At 61.6% G+C, this 15,691-nt stretch overlaps 2 protein-coding genes across 16 annotated transcripts in view; both read left to right on the top strand.

Moving 5' to 3' along the window:
• Positions 1 to 662, top strand: part of LOC138431522 (serine/threonine-protein phosphatase 2A regulatory subunit B'' subunit beta) — a 45,152-nt gene extending 44,490 nt beyond the window's left edge. For all 8 annotated transcript variants that reach the window (XM_069573622.1, XM_069573623.1, XM_069573626.1 and 5 more), the window contains one exon: positions 1 to 662. In XM_069573622.1, coding sequence (XP_069429723.1) covers positions 1 to 151 — 151 coding nt within the window. In that variant the 3' untranslated portion in view covers positions 152 to 662.
• Positions 663 to 5,074: 4,412 nt separating this feature from the next.
• LOC138929706 (putative GTP-binding protein 6) lies at positions 5,075 to 15,257 on the top strand. 8 transcript variants are annotated; one of them, XM_070289561.1, is made up of 13 exons: positions 5,128 to 5,505; positions 6,354 to 6,456; positions 7,319 to 7,456; positions 7,860 to 7,930; positions 8,017 to 8,147; positions 8,865 to 8,924; positions 9,120 to 9,190; positions 9,552 to 9,695; positions 9,943 to 10,101; positions 11,010 to 11,218; positions 13,501 to 13,649; positions 14,189 to 14,341; positions 14,891 to 15,257. In XM_070289561.1, exons 3-13 carry the CDS (start codon positions 7,387 to 7,389, stop codon positions 15,012 to 15,014), a joined length of 1,341 nt encoding a protein of 446 aa, XP_070145662.1. In that variant the 5' UTR covers positions 5,128 to 5,505; positions 6,354 to 6,456; positions 7,319 to 7,386; the 3' UTR covers positions 15,015 to 15,257. The 8 variants fall into 8 exon arrangements, with proteins under 8 accessions (XP_070145661.1, XP_070145662.1, XP_070145664.1 ...); XM_070289562.1 differs by having other exon boundaries at positions 5,138 to 5,505; positions 6,210 to 6,456; XM_070289563.1 differs by lacking the exon at positions 8,865 to 8,924.
• The last annotated feature ends 434 nt before the right edge of the window (positions 15,258 to 15,691 follow it).

The following is a 15,691-nucleotide window of genomic DNA, read 5'->3' as shown; positions in this document are numbered from 1 at the left end:
ATACGAGGCCGAGCTCAGCCCCGTGGAGCAGAAGCTGAGCGCCCTGCGGTCCCCGCTGGCCCAGAGGCCCTTCCTGGAGGCCCCGGGTGGCCTGGGCACCGTCGAGCTGTACGAGTACGAGTGTGGGGGCGACGACCTGCCGCCCTCGTGACCCGCGGCTCCTCGGGGCCCCCGTGGCCCGTGGGTGGGGAACGCGGCCGAGCAGCCGTCGGCCTCACCCAGCGCAGTTCGTCTCTCTGTGGTGCGTGCATCTTTATTTGGCACAGAAGCGGCTGCAGACGGCCCCGCGGTGCCTCTCCAGTAGGCAGGCGGCCTAGGCCCGCTGCCCTGTCCAGGCGCTTGGAGGCCCCCGTCAGCGGACGGTTCACCCCGGTGGGAATCCGGCGGTGCTGTGGTGGGTCTGCCCGGACCGTCCCCGCGCTGACCTTGGGCCGGCTGTGTCGGCAGGAACATTCCAGAAGCCACAGCGCCCGCTGTCCCACAGGGCCCCTGCAGGGATGCCGCCCCGGGCAGGGCCGAGGGAGCACCCAGGTCAGTGCGGCCCAGCATTTCTGTGTACGTGTACAAGATGTGTAAAGTTCCCTTCTATTTGCTGTGCAGAGCGGTGTAGAGTTTTATGAGATCACGTTTGTATTTTGAAATAAAGAATTTAAGGATTTTCAGCCTGAGGCTAACTTTGAGACAAGACAAGACACGGCAGCAGGGGATTCTGAACGCAGGTCACAGATGGACATGGCACGGATGTGGGGGTCCCCGCAGGGAGACTGTGGGGTGTGCAGGGCCCCCCGGACACGGAGCCGCCGGGCACGGGTCACAGGCCGGGGCCCCAGGGCCGTGCAGCCTGCACTCTGGCCACGGCGGTCCCTGCATGGCCCCGGGGCGGCCGGCTCCCCTGCGGTCACTTCTGTGCACGACAGGGTGCGAGCCTCCGCTGCCCACACCGCGCTGTGAGACCAGACGTCTGGCCTCCACGCCGCTCCGCCCACCCCCGGGTCCAGCACTGCTCCGGGCCTCACGGGACAGCATCAACCCGAGATTCCAGGGGAGGGTGGGCTCCCACGTGTCCAGTGGAGGTGGCCGAGGAGCATCCCCCAACCAGGCCTTGGGCAGGTTGTCTCAGGTCCTGGCACCCAGCAGACCTCGCGGAGGGTCCCTCCCTTCTGCAGCTGAGCCCCCGTGCCAGACACAGGCCCTCCTCCCTTCTGCAGCTGAGCCCCCCTGCCGGACACAGGCCCTCCCAGAGTAGGTGGGGCGGCAGGAGCTGGAGTGGGGGTCCCTCACACTAGACCACACGGGCCTGTCTTCCTGGCCGCCCCACCGTCCGGAGGGCGGACTCCACAGCCATGTGGTCCTGGGAGAGTCTCCAGGCGTCCCTGGGAGACGGGCGTGGCCACCATCTCCTCAGAGCTCAGACAGGCCGGGCCTTCCCCTTGGCCACCAAGACCCTCGAGGGACCCACCTCGTCTCCGACTCATCCCACTGAGCGGCAGATGCGGGAGGTCAGCAGAGAGGAGAGGAAACTCAGAACGTAGAGAAAAAAAACCTGGTGAGACCTGTCGGCCCGGGGTTTAGAGATTGAAGAGATAAGAACCCACCCGTTGCAAAAGTAAGACTGGAAAAGCCATGGGGGAAATGCCTGCGAGAAAGGACAGCAAAGTCCCATCCTGTCAGGAGGTAGCGCAGCGGTCTCCTGACGGCGCTGCTTCTGCGGGGGCGGGGGCGGGGGCGGGGGCGGGCGACAGTGACCGGCAGAGCCCGTCTGCCTTCTACCTGCACGCCATCCGCCCTTCCTCCTCCTTCCACCCTCCCGACTGCTCATCAAGACGCCTGCCCCCAACCAGCCACCCATTAGTCCCTGCGCCCATCCATGCGTCTGTGCGGTCAGCCATCCGTATCTATGCGCCCGCCGGTCCACACCTCCCCCGCTACCTCTGTCCATCCACCCATCCTTCCTTCCGTCTGCCCACCCGCGCACCCATTCCTGTGTGTACCTTTCTGTCCATTTACCCGTACAGTGGCCCACACCTCCATGTAGATGTCCATCCCACCCAGCCCACAGTCCATCCGTTTCTCCATCCCCTGTATCCATCAGAACCCCCGGGGCCCTACTGGGAAGGCCCACGCGGCATCTGGGACCTCTGAGGGTGGGTGAGGGGTTCAGCATCAGATACCCACGGCAAAGTTCGGGGCCAGTGGAGATGACCTTCGACCTCTCAGGCTGGATTTGGGAGCCCCCAGGGCTGCACCGAGCCCCCCACCACCAAGGCAGGCTCTGGGGTCCCCAAGAAGAAAATGGAGCCCCAGCTGCAGGGTTGAGGCATTCCAGGGGTAGAATGGGACCCCAAAGCAGGGTTCAGGACCTCTGGGGACCCCAGTAACACTTCCCACACAAGGCGGAGTCTTGGGCTCCGGGGGTGCAGTCCCAGATTCGGGCCACCCAGGCAGACGTCATACTCCCCAGAGTCAGGACATTTCAAGGCCAAATTTGGGGCCTATGAGCCACACTTGGACATCACCACATGGTTGACACTGAAATCAGATTGATTATATTCTTTGCAGCTGAATATGGAGAAGCTTTATACAGTCAGCAAAAACAAGACCAGGAGCTGACTGGCTCAGATCATGAACTCCTTATTGTCAAATTCAGACTGAAATTGAAGAAACTGGAGAAAACTACTAGACTATTCAGGTATGACCTAAATCGAATCCCTTATGACTATACAGTGGAAGTGAGAAATAGATTTAAGGGACTAGATCTGATAGACAGAGTGCTTGATGAACTATGGATGGAGGTTCGTGACATTGTACAGTAGACAGGGATCAAGACCATCCCCAAGAAAAAGAAATGCAAAAAACCAAAATGGCTGTCTGAGGAAGCCTTACAAATAGCTATGAAAAGAAGAGAAGCGGAAAGCAAAGGATAAAAGGAAAGATATAGCCATTTGAATGCAGAGTTCCAAAGAATAGCAAGGAGAGATAAAGCCTTCCTCAGCGAACAATGCAAAGAAATAGAGGAAAAGAGCAGAATGGGAAAGACTAGAGATCTCTTCAAGAAAATTAGATTCCAAGGGAACATTTCATGCAAAGATGGGCTTGATGCTGTGAAAGTGCTGCACTCAATATGTCAGCAAATTTGGAAAGCTCAGCAGTGGCCACAGGACTGGAAAAGGTCAGTTTTCATTCCAATCCCAAAGAATGCTCAAACCGCACAATTGCACTCATCTCACATGTTAGTAAAGTAATGCTTAAAATTCTCCAAGCCAAGCTTCAGCAACACGTGAACCATGAACTTCCAGATGTATAAGCCTGATTTAGAAAAGGCAGAGGAACCAGAGGTCAAATTGCCAACATCTGCTGGATCATGGAAAAAGCAAGAGAGTTCCAGAAAAACATGTAATTCTGCTTTATTGACTATGCCAAAACCTTTGTGTGGATCACAATAAAGTGTGGAAAACTCTGAAACAGATGAGAATACCAGACCACCTGACCTGCCTCTTGAGAAACCTATATGCAGGTCAGGAAGCAACAGTTAGAACTGGACATGGAACAACAGCCTGGTTCCAAATAGGAAAAGGAGTACGTCAAGGCTGTATATTGTCACCCTGCTTATTTAACTTATATGCATAGTACATCATGAGAAATGCTGGGCTGGAGGAAGCACAAGCTGGAATGAAGATTGCCGGGAGAAACTTATAACTTCAGATAGATGACACCACCCTTATGGCAGAAAGTGAAGAGGAACTAAAGAGCCTCTTGATGAAGGTGAAAGAGGAGAGCGAAAAAGTTGGCCTAAAGCTCAACATTCAGAAAACGAAGATCATGGCATCTGGTCCCATCACTTCATGGGAAATAGATGGGGAAACAGTGTCAGACTTTATTTTTCTGAGCTCCAGAATCACTGCAGATGGTGATTGCAGCCATGAAATTAAGAGATGCTTACTCCTAGGAAGGAAAGCTATGACCAACCTAGATAGCATATTAAAAAGCAGAGAGGTTACTTTGTCAACAAAGGTTCGTCTAGTCAAGGCTATAGTTTTTCCAGTGGTCATGTATGGATGTGAGAGTTGGACTGTGAAGAAAGCTGAGCGCCGAAGAATTGATGCTTTTGAACTGTGGTGTTGGAGAAGACTCTTGAGAGTCCCTTGGACTGCAAGGAGATCCAACCAGCAGTCCTGAATATTCATTGGAAGGACTGTTGCTGAAGCTGAAACTCCAATACTTTGGCCACCTGATGCAAAGAGCTGACTCATTGGAAAAGACCCTGATGCTGGGAAGGATTGAAGGCAGGAGAAAGGGCATGACAAAGGATAAGATGGTTCGATGGTATCACCGACTCAATGGACATGAATTTGGGTGAACTCTGGGAGTTGATGATGGACAGGGAGGCCTGGCGTGCTGCGGTTCATGGGGTCGCAGAGTCCGGACACGACTGAGAGACTGAACTGAACTGAGCCACACACATCCCCAGGGCAGAGTTCAGGATCCGGGGGGACCTATGTGGACCCTCCAGGACCACAGTCGAGTCCCCAGCGTACACTTCAGAGCCGTGGAGCGGGTGCAGAGCCCGAAACACGGTTCAGGGTACCCCTCGGGTCAGATTCCAGGCCCCAAGGCAGTAGCTGGGACCTCTGGGTTAGGGGGCGCACTAGGACGCACAAGGCAGAGCTTTGGGCTCCCGAGGGCGGAACTGGACCAGCAAGCCCAGACCGCTGGCCTCGGGCGGAGGCTGTAGTGGGGGCCGGCTTGGGTGCGCGGCGCGGCTCGGTTCCGGCGCTACACGCCGGGGGAAGGCCGCAGCAAGCATCCCCAACAGAGAGTCGCGTGCCTGACGGCAGCGCCGGAACCCGCCTCCCGGCCGAGACTCGCGCACAGCAATCAGGCGGTGGCGGCGAGTGCCCGAGCGACCAATGGGCAGCCTGTAAAGGAGCTGGGTCCGCCCCGAGGCCCCGCCCTGTTGACCTTGGTGGCCAATGGGCAGCCGGCAAGGGGTGAGGCCCCGCCCCGTTGATCCGGGGGACCAATGGGAAGCCGGTACAGGAGCTGGGTTCTCCCCGAGGCCCCGCCCTGTCGACCCGGGTGACCGACGGGCAGCCGGCTAAGGAGCTGGCTCCGCCCCGGAGGCCCCGCCCTGTTGCTCAGACGTGCGCAGGATGTGGGCCTTGCGGGCCGCCGTCCGCGGCGGCGCCTGGCTCTCTCGTGCGGTTCGCGGCTGCCGGCCCCCGAGGGCCGCGCTGCTGCCGCCGCCGCCCCGCCCTGAGCGCGCCCTTGCCGCTGTCCGCGGAGGCCTGGGGTGCTCGGAGGGGCGGGAGGGTGGGAGGGGCGGCCCACGTGCGGGTGGCCGGAGAAGCCGGGCTGACGGGGAGGAGGAGCCCGAAGATGCGGAGGAGGAGGAAGACGAGGAGGAGCTTCTGAGGAGGGACCCGCTGCTGCCCTCGGGGACACAGCGCGTGTGCCTGGTTCACCCTGAGATCAAGTGGGGGCCCGGGAAGCCGCAGGGGACCCGAGGTGACCGAGAGCGCGGGGTCGGGCGCAGCGAGGAGGCGCGAGCTTAAGGGGCGGGGAAGTCGGCGCTTCGGAGGCGGGGCTTCTGGGGCGGGACTCGCGGGCTGAGCTCATAGGTCGGGGACGCCAGAGGCGGGGCTTCTGGGGGCGGACCTCGAAGGCCGGAGCTCATAGGTCGGGGCTTCTGGGGGCGGGGCTCCAGAGGCGTGGTTTCTGGGGCCTGCCTTCGACGCTGCAGCCGGTTAGGCGGGGCTTCTGAGGCGGACTCGGCGGCTGAACCGCCCATTCCCTCGCTGGCTCCGGGAGCCGCACTCCACCCCGCCACCATGGGCCTGGAAACCCTCATTCTGGGCACAGGCCCCCTCCTGCTTTGCACGCAGCGAGCCCCTTTCCCTTTGAGCCACTCCTGGGTGTCGCTCTGCCCTGCTCCTCCGGGGCCTCCCCATCCATAATGCAAACGATCCCAGCAACTCACGCGGGGTGCCGGCGGGGTGCCCCTCGGCTTTAACCCTTTTATGGACCCACTTTCTGCGCCGCTAAATACTAAGCCCGGAGATGGTGCACAAGCTTCTGAAGCAGAAACGGGAACCGGTTGAGCTCTGAGCGGCGGGGAGGGGGCGCTTGTGGTCGCAGAATGGAGGGGACGGGCTCCGGAGGGAGGGTGACCTCCTGTGAGGCTGGCCACTGAGCTTCGCGTCTCACTGCAGAACAAGCCAGAGCCCCGCACAGTTGTGCTCCGGGCCATCGGCCCCGGCCTCCCAGCCCCTCCAGACCTGCGCCAGCCCTGTCCACCCCATCAGGGCTCAGAGCCACGCGGTGGCACCAATGCCCACGTGTCTGTTGTCCATCAGCTGCCCTGCGAGGGATCCGCCGGAGGAGAGACGAGAACAGGGCAGGTCCTGGTCGCCTTTGATCCACGGCCTGCGTCCCCACTCCTCCGGACTCTTGTCCTGGGTGGGTTCTGCCTCCCACCGGCCCCATTATTCTGACTCCTCAGGGCCACAGACCTTGGGTGGGAGCCTCCTTGCTCATGCTGGGCTCAGCAAGGGCAGCCACTGAGGAAAGCTGGAACTAGGCTCTGGTCACCCAGGACATGACACCCTCCCAGGACGGGACTCAGCCCAACCCCACATACCGGACGGCAGGCTCTGCGGGCCCTGGGAGCTTCACAGGAGATGCTGTCTCAGTTCAGTTCAGTCGCTCAGTCGTGTCCGACTCTTTGCGACCCCATGAATCGCAGCACGCCAGGGCTCCCTGTCCATCACCAACTTGGGGAGTTCACTCAGCCTCACCTCTATCGAGTCCATGATGCCATCCAGCCATCTCATCCTGGGTTGGCTCCTTCTCCTCATGCCCCCAATCCCTCCCAGCATCAAGAGTCTTTTCCAATGAGTCAACTCTTCGCATGAGGTGTCCAAAGTACTGGAGCTTCAGCTTTAGCATCATTCCTTCCAAAGACATCCCAGGGTTGATCTATGCTGTCTAGTGGGTCACAAAGGACCCTGAGTCCCCACAGGGCAGACCTGCCCGATGCCAAAATGGCCGGGGGTGGGGGGGCTGTCCCTGCATTCCCTGCTCGGCTCTGGCTCCCCTCCCCTCCCCTCCCGTTCCCTCCCTGATCCTCCATCCCCACTCTTGACCATCCACCCAGAACAGATCTCCGCTTCAAGGAAATGCCCATTCGGGTGCTTTCTGGGAACCTTCATGTGGCCAGGAAGCAGGAAGCCATCCCAGCCTGGGGGCATGTGGGCCAGGACCCTGGGCAGGGCTGACCCGCCCGGAAGTGGCCCTCACACCGGCCCGTCTCTCCCCTAAGCCGAGTGGCAGGTGGCGGAGGCGCGAGCGCTGGTGTGCACGCTGGACGGCTGGTCGGTGGTGGCCACGATGGTGGTGCCCACCAAGACGCCAGACAAGAAGCTCATCTTCGGCAGAGGGACCTTGGAGCAGCTGACGGGTGAGTCCATCGCACGTGCCATAGCCCCCTCCTAGAGTGGTGCAGGCTTGACCATCCCTCTGTGCCTCATGGCACGTGGTTGATGCCATCCAACCACCTCATCCTCTGTCGTCCCCTTCTCCTGCCCTCAGTCTTTCTCAGCATCAGGGTCTTTTCCAGTAAGTTGGTTCTTGGTGTCAGGTGGCTAGAGTATTGGAGCTTCAGCTTCAGCAGGTATGAGACCTATTTTCCTGGAAATGGACTGTAGCCTGGGTCCTCCCTGACCCATGCTCCATGCCCCCTCAATACAGTGCTCGGAGACCCAGGGGATGTCCGGGGGACACAGCCGATCAAAGCGCAGGGTCGGTCCTCAGACGCTCGTTGCGGGCACACCAGCCTCTGACCGGGGGTGCTCTTTTCCTAGAGAGGATCAGAGGGTCCCCGGAAATCACCGCCGTCTTCCTGAACGTGGAGAGGCTGGCCACGCCCACCAAGGTACCGCAAAGCAGCGGGTCAGCAGGTCTCCAGGAGCCTGGGCTCACGGCTCATCCCCTCCCTCCCTCGCTCTCTGGTGTTTCTAGAAAGACCTGGAAGCCGCCTGGCGCGTGCCGGTGTTTGACCGGTTCACCTTGGTTCTTCACATATTCCGCTGCAACGCCCGCACCAAGGAGGCGCGACTGCAGGTGGCGCTGGCCGAGCTCCCTGTGCTCAGGTGCGAGCAGGACCCGGGCTAGGGCAGACAGACCCCCCCCACCACCGAGACCCTCTCTAGCGACCCCCACCCGGGACCTTCTCTAGGGACCCCCCTCCACGGAGACCCTCTAGGGACCCCCCTCCACGGAGACCCTCTAGGGACCCCCCAACCAGGACCTTCTCTAGGGACCAACCCCCTCCACGGAGACCCTCTAGGGACCCCCCTCCACGGAGACCCTCTAGGGACCCCCCCTCCACGGAGATCCTCTAGGGACCCCCCCCAACTAGGACCTTCTCTAGGGAACCCCCCCTCCATTGAGACCCTCTAGGGACCCCCCAACCAGGACCTTCTCTAGGGACCCCCTCTCCACCGAGACCCTCTAGGGACCCTCCTCCACTGAGACCCTCTAGGGACCTCCCCAACCAGGACCTTCTCTAGGGACCCCCCGCCCTCCACCAAGACCCTCTAGGGACCCCCCCCTCCACGGAGATCCTCTAGGGACCCCCCCAACCAGGACCTTCCCTAGGGACGCCCCCCCCCCCCACTGAGACCCTCTAGGGACCCACCCTCCACTGAGACCCTCTAGGGACCCCCCTCCACCGAGACCCTCTCTAGGGACCCCCGCAACCAGCACCTTCTCTAGGGACCCTCCCAACCGGGACCTCTCCAGGGAGCCCCTTCTAGGGAGCCCTCCCAGGACTGTCTCTAGTTTCATTTATCTAGCCATGTTTCCAGGTGTGCTGAGGGTGAGATGCGGTGGGTAGGGCTGCAAGCTTGTGGCCGCGGGTCCCATGTGTACGTGAGCAGAGACATGTCACCCAGGGAGGGGCCCTCTGTCCTCGCCCGTGATGGCCCATGTGGGAGGGGGCCCCCAGCGATCCCTCCTCCAGGAACCCCACCCCCACCCTAGCCCCCTGCTCTGTCCTCGCCCCATGTCCTGTGGTGGACACACTTATCTGCCCATGTATTGAGCCAACCGTTTCCAGCTAGGTCCCACGTGAAAAGCAATGTTGCCCACCTGGGCGGACGCGGACGGAGCTCTCGCTACACCATGGGGTCAGGTATGTGTCTGAGGGCTCCTCACAAGATGTGCAGAGAGGGTTATCGTGGCCACCACCCCTACAAAGGGGAAAGTGTCCCCCACAAGTCCTGAGAGGGCCTCTCTGTGGTCACATTGAGAAAGGGTGGGTATCAAGGGGCCCCAGGGATGAGCTCCGTCCAGAGGCTCCAGGGGAGCATCCTCCCCGCCACTTCGGGCTTCCGGGGGCTCCGGGTGTCCGTCCCTGGGCTGGTGGCCGCCTCCCTTCCGTCCCTGCCTCCATCTCCACGTGGCTTCTCCCCTGCGTCTGTGTCTTATACGGACTCTGTCCTTGGGTTTATGGCGGCCCCTACTTCAGGTCCTTCACTTCATCCCCTCTGCAGAGACCCCGTTTCCAAAGGAGGCCCCATGTGTAGGTCCTAGGCATGAGGACGTGGAAGCATCTCTGGGGCACTGCTCAGCCCACTGTGGCCATCATGCGGACTCTCCCCTCGGCCTTTCCCTCTCAGGGATCAGGGGGAGACCAGGTGACCCCAAAGGGCAGTAGGGCTGGGTTAAGGCCGCCTTCCTCCGGACAGAGCCGTCTCCCAGCAGGAGGTGCCAAGGCTGTTTGTGCCGGGGGCGCAGGCTAGGGGTTTTGTCCCCGGGGTCCTGACACCTGTCAGACCCCCACAGGCCGCCCCTCCTCCCCTCCGCCCGCCCCACCCACCACCCCCGGCTCTTGCCCCCCTACCCCGGGCCTGCTCGCCGACTCGCCGTCTCGGGTGTTTTTAGGGGAGTCCTTCCTGCAGGTGCAGCAGCGTCTCCTGAGAGACAGGGAAACCAAGATCCAGAAGGCCCTGGAGAGACTCCGCCGCAAGAGGCGCCTTCTAGGGCAGCAGCGGAGGCGGAGGGAGTTCCCGGTGGTCTCTGTAGTGGGATACACGAACTGTGGTGAGGGGCGAGTCAGGGGTGGCGGCCAGGGCATGGCTGCGGGCCAGGGCGCCAGGGCATGGCTGGGGCAGGGGCCTCCCCAGGGAGTAGCTGGTGGGCGGGGCCTCCCTGGGGCGGGGCTTGTGGATGGACGCGCCCTGGGGCCAGGGTTGTGGGTTGGATCTCCCTTAGGCTGCATTGGTGGGCGGGCCCTCCCTGGCACTGGGCAGGGCTGTATGGGGCTGATGGGCGGGGCCTCCCTGGGGCGGGGCCTCCCTGGGGCGGGGCTGTGCTGGTGTGGGGCCTCCCTGTGTTGGTTGGGCCTCATTCGGGCGGGGCTGGTGGGTGGACCCGCCCTGGGGCCAGGGTGGTGGGTGGGATCTCCCTCAGGCTGCACTGCTGGGCGGGGCTGCCTGTGTCTACATTCCCACCCCTTGGCAGGCACGTAGCATCCGCCCAGCTGCACCATCATGCCTCTGTATGAGGACACCCCCATCACAACTCATGGTCCAGGACCCCTCCCTCTGTCTCCGGGAATGCGTCCTCATCTCACACCTGTGACCACTGTGTACACCATCACTCTTGTGTATAAGCATACCGCATCACAGCTCACATGGTCCAGGACACCTCCCTCTTTCTCCAGGGACGCCTCCCCATCTCACAGTCACATGTGACCACTGTCTACACCATGCCGCTTGTCTGTCTACACTAACCCTCCCACCCAGGCCCGATTTATCTTACCCGGAATCCTGAACAATAGCAGCTGTGTTCTTCAATGACTGGTGCCTGGCACCAGGGCCCTGCAGAGAACTCCGGGCTCAGACACCCTCCTTGCTCCCATCCCACCGTCCAGCAGCCTGAGGTCAGCAGTGGACGTTAGGGGACCCGAGACGGCCTGAGACGCATGTCCCCTTGACCCCGACTTGCAGGGAAAACCACGCTGATCAAGGCCCTGACCGGGGACGCTGCCATACAGCCCCGGGACCAGCTGTTTGCAACGCTTGACGTCACGGCCCACGCAGGGCGGCTGCCCTCTGCACTGACGGTCCTTTACGTGGACACCATTGGCTTTCTCTCCCAGCTGCCCCACAGCCTGGTCGCGTCCTTCTCGGCCACCCTGCAGGACGTGGCCCGTTCGGTGAGTGGGGAGGGCCAGGCTGGTTCTCCGTCAGATACCAGCACACGGGGAGGGGGGATGGCTCGCTCCTCACGACAGCGCAGGGCTGTGTCCCCTTACACCAGACATCACAGGGACCAGATGCTCTCAAGCCCCTGCACTCAGGGACCTAGGCCTGACTGTACAATTTTTAAGTTTTGCTTTTTATTTATTACCATTTATTTTTGGCTGTGCTGAGTCTTCATTGCTGTTTGGGCTTTCACTAACTGTGGCGTGTGGGGGGGCCTCTCCTTGGTCGTGGCGGGTGGGGGGCCTCTCTGTGGTTGTGGCCGGCGGGGTGCCTCTCTCTAATTGTGGCTGGTGGGGTCCTCTCTCTAATTGTGGCGGGCGGGGCCTCACTCTATTGTGGCAGGTGGGGCGCCTCTCTCTAATTGTGAATGGTGGGCGTCTCTCTCTAACTATGGCTGGTGGGGGCCTCTCTCTAACTGTGGCTGGTGGGGGCCTCTCTCTAACTGTGGCAGGCGGGGGCCTCTCTCTAATTGTGGATGGTGCGGGCCTCTCTAACTGTGGCGGGCGGGGTGCCTCTCTCTAATTGTGGATGGTGGGGGCCTCTCTGTAATTGTGGCGGGCGGGGGCCTCTCTCTGGTTGTGGCGGGCAGGGCGCCTCTCTCTCACTGTGGCGGGCGGGGGTCTCTCTCTAATTGTGGCTGGTGGGGGCCTCTCTCACTGTGGCTGGTGGGGGTCTCTCTCTAACTGTAGCGGGCGGGCGCCTCTCCCTGGTTGTGGCGGGCGGGCGGCCTCTCTCTAATTGTGGCTGGTGGGGGCCTCTCTCTAATTGTGGCTGGTGGGGGCCTCTCTCTAATTGTGGCTGGTGGGGGCCTCTCTCTAACTGTGGCTGGTGGGGGCCTCTCTCTAACTGTGGCTGGTGGGGGCCTCTCTCTAATTGTGGCTGGTGGGCGCCTCTCTCTAACTGTGGCTGGTGGGGGCCTCTCTCTAACTGTGGTGGGCGGGGGTCTCTCTCTAATTGTGGCGGGCGGGGGCTTCTCTCTAATTGTGGCTGGTGGGGGCCTCTCTCTAATTGTGGCTGGTGGGCGCCTCTCTCTAACTGTGGCTGGTGGGGGCCTCTCTCTAATTGTGGCTGGTGGGCGCCTCTCTCTAATTGTGGCTGGTGGGGGCCTCTCTCTAACTGTGGCCGGCGGGGCGCCTCTCTCTAATTGTGGCGGGCGGGGGCCTCTCTCTAACTGAGGCGCAGCGCCTATCCCGGGTGGTGGTGCCCCGTTTTCTCGTTGTGACACTGCTCTTGTTGCCCAGCATGGGCTCTAGCCTGCGGTGGTCAGCAGTTGCAGCGTGCCGGCTCATTAGTTGTGACGCACCGGCTTAGCTGCTCCGCGGTGCGTGGGATCTTCCCGGCCCAGGCATTGAACCCTCATCTCTTGCCTGGCAGGTGGATTTCTTACCAGTTGCCAGGAAGGTGACCAGGGAAGCCCTGCAACGGTAGTTTTCTCAGAAGGAAATGCTGATTAAGAGGGGCTTCCCTTTCTGTGTTGGCGGTATCCAGGGCCCAGAGACAGTGAATCCCAACAGAGCCTGGCGCTCACTCAGCAGGGGGCGGCAGGGCCCAGGGCCAGGCAGCTCCCAGGTCCCAGCAGCCGAGGCCGAGGGCGCCATGCAGCTGTCAGCTTCATCCTCCAAAGTTCCTGAAAATGTAACATTTCTGACATGAACCTGAAGTAGAAGGGAACTTATTTCATCAAAAAGAGAACCTAGAAGTGGATCCCTTAAACCAGACAGAGCACCTCCTTTCCGTGACAGAATTACCCTCCGTTGTCACTTCCTTTTATCTCTGTTTTCCCAATGCATGAGGGACCTGCGTGTAAAACATGAAACGGGGAAAGACCTTTAAAATGCGAGCTTGAAGGTTTCACAGAAAGGTGGGCCAGTCCAGAGCTGTGAACAGGGCAGTGTGGCTGGGCTGGCTGGTGGGGGGAGGTCAGTACTGTGGGGCGGGAGACTGGGGGGACAGAGGTTTCGGGGTGCCGAGCAGTCTCTGGGGTCCAGGTGCACAGGGAGTGGCAGCCTCTCCGGAAACCCTAACGAGGGGGCTGGTGGGGGGGGCTGCTGCGTGCACCACAGAGCCACCCTGTCATCTCAGGTCTCAACCACCTCTCAAGGTATAGGCCCCCATGGTGGGGAGCTCTGCCCTCACCAGGAGGAGCAGTGTCCTGGGGCTGGCGGGTCCTCCGGGGCTGGGGGTGGGAGCCCCTGACCCCAAGATCTGACCACCTGGCCCGCCTGATCCTCAGGATCTGATCGTCCATGTCAGAGATGTGAGCCACCCCGAGACGGAGCTGCAGAAGGCCAGTGTCCTGTCAGCCCTGGGAGGGCTGGGCCTGCCAGACGCCCTCCTGGAGAGCATGGTGGAAGTCCACAACAAAGTGGACCTGGTGCCCGGGTGAGCCCCCCATCCCTGGAGTCTATGGTATGAGTCCACAACGAGGTGACCTGGTGCCCGGGCGAGCCCCCCATCCCTGGAGTCTATGGTCCGAGTCCACAGCAAAGTGGACCTGGTGCCCGGGCGAGCCCCCCATCCCTGGAGTCTATGGTCTGAGTCCACAGCAAAGTGGACCTGGTGCCCGGGCGAGCCCCCCATCCCTGGAGTCTATGGTCTGAGTCCACAGCAAAGTGGACCTGGTGCCCGGGCGAGCCCCCCATCTCTGGAGTCTATGGTCCAAGTCCACAGCAAAGTGGACCTGGTGCCCGGGCGAGCCCCCCGTCCCTGGAGTCTATGGTCCGAGTCCACAGCAAAGTGGACCTGGTGCCCGGGCGAGCCCCCCATCTCTGGAGTCTATGGTCCGAGTCCACAGCAAAGTGGACCTGGTGCCCGGGCGAGCCCCCCATCCCTGGAGTCTATGGTACGAGTCCGCAACGAGGTGACCTGGTGCCCGGGCGAGCTCGACATTGCTGAGTGCGCTGTGCCGGCCGCCTGGACAGGTACACACCCGTGGAGCCCGACGTCCTGGCCGTGTCTGCCCTCCTGGGGCTCGGGCTGGATGAGCTGATGGCCAGGGTGGAGGACGCCATCCTGCGAGCCACGGGGAGACGGACCCTCACCCTGCGCGTGCGGCTGGCGGGACCGCAGCTGAGGTGCGTGGGGCGGGCCTGGATGGAGGGGTGGTAGCGCCGATGATCACTGTGCTCCGTGGGGTGTCAGTCATGTGAGCGGGCAAGGCCACGGTGCTGGGTGGCTTTGTCACCCCCGCGTCCCCACGCTCACCACATACGAGCAGGGGTCTGGCCCCGTGTCCATGCCTCGAAACGCACCCGCACCCCCAATTACCTCACCCTACCCTGGGAAGGCTGGGTGGGGGTTCAGGCTCGGTCAGGGGCTCCATTCCCATCAGTTGCGTCTCCCTCCCGGCACGAGCAGGCGTATGGCCCTGTGTCCACTCGCCAGGACTGTGGGAGACGCTGGCCTCCCAATCCTGGGAAGGCTGGGTAGGGGTTCAGACACTGTTGGGGTCTTGGTTCCCACCAGTCGTGTGTCCCTCCCACTAGTTGTGTCTCCCACCAATCGCATGTCCCTCCCACCAATCACGTCTCCCTCCCACCAATCGCGTCTCCCTCCCACCAATCGCGTGTCCCACCCACCAATCTTGTGACCCCACCCCCCCGCCAATGGTATCTCCCTTGCAGCTGGCTTCACCAGGAGGCCACGGTGCAGGCGGTGGACGTGATCCCCGAGGCCGGGGCTGCCGACGTGAAAGTCATCATCAGTGACTCTGCTTACGGAAGGTTCCAGAAGCTGTTTCCGGGGTGAAAGGATTCCCCCCTCCCCAAGGATGAGGGCGCTGCACGTTTCAGTCCCAGAGACAAGCACGTGTGTTGGGCGTTCGCCCCCAACCCCACCGTCCCCACCCCTGCTAGCCTGGTGGGGACGGGACCCTGTGGGACTCTTGAGTGGTTCTGGCCGACCGTCGGGGCGTCTGGGGAGCAGATTTCTGTCCAGGATGGTTGACCACACACCAGACAGTAAAAGCTTTATGCGGTGTGTGTGTGTAAACTAGCCTCTGTGGTTTTTGTGCACCGGCCGCCCAGCAGACAGCTCGTGAATGCTGCCCTCTAGGCAGGCAGGTCCAATTTGTGTGTCTGCTGTGTATCTCACACGGTCCTATCTGACCAGCGTGTCCTTGCACACCTTAGTGTCCAGGGAGTGATTAAAACAAGAACCCAGCAAGCGGGAAGGAGCTGCTCGTTAACAGGGCCCAGCACACAGAACCCACTGCGCGGGCGTCAGGTGTTTCCACCTAAAGGAAAATACAAGTTCGGGCTTCTTGTTGACAGCCACGTCCTGCTGGGGTGGAGAAGCGGGGCTGCGGAAGGGCCGGGAGCAGAGCCCCCTCTCAGAGCGATGAACAGACCGGGGAGCCAGGCAGCCAGGGCCTCAGGGCACCTGTGCCTCCGGCTGCTCCCGTTCATTCAGCTCAGCCCCTGCTG

Source organism: Ovis canadensis, chromosome Y, assembly GCF_042477335.2.
Source record: "Ovis canadensis isolate MfBH-ARS-UI-01 breed Bighorn chromosome Y, ARS-UI_OviCan_v2, whole genome shotgun sequence".
NCBI classification, from domain to species: Eukaryota; Metazoa; Chordata; class Mammalia; order Artiodactyla; family Bovidae; genus Ovis; species Ovis canadensis.
The sequence above is the reverse complement of the archived record's forward strand: the minus strand, read 5'-3'. Positions and strand labels throughout refer to the sequence as shown.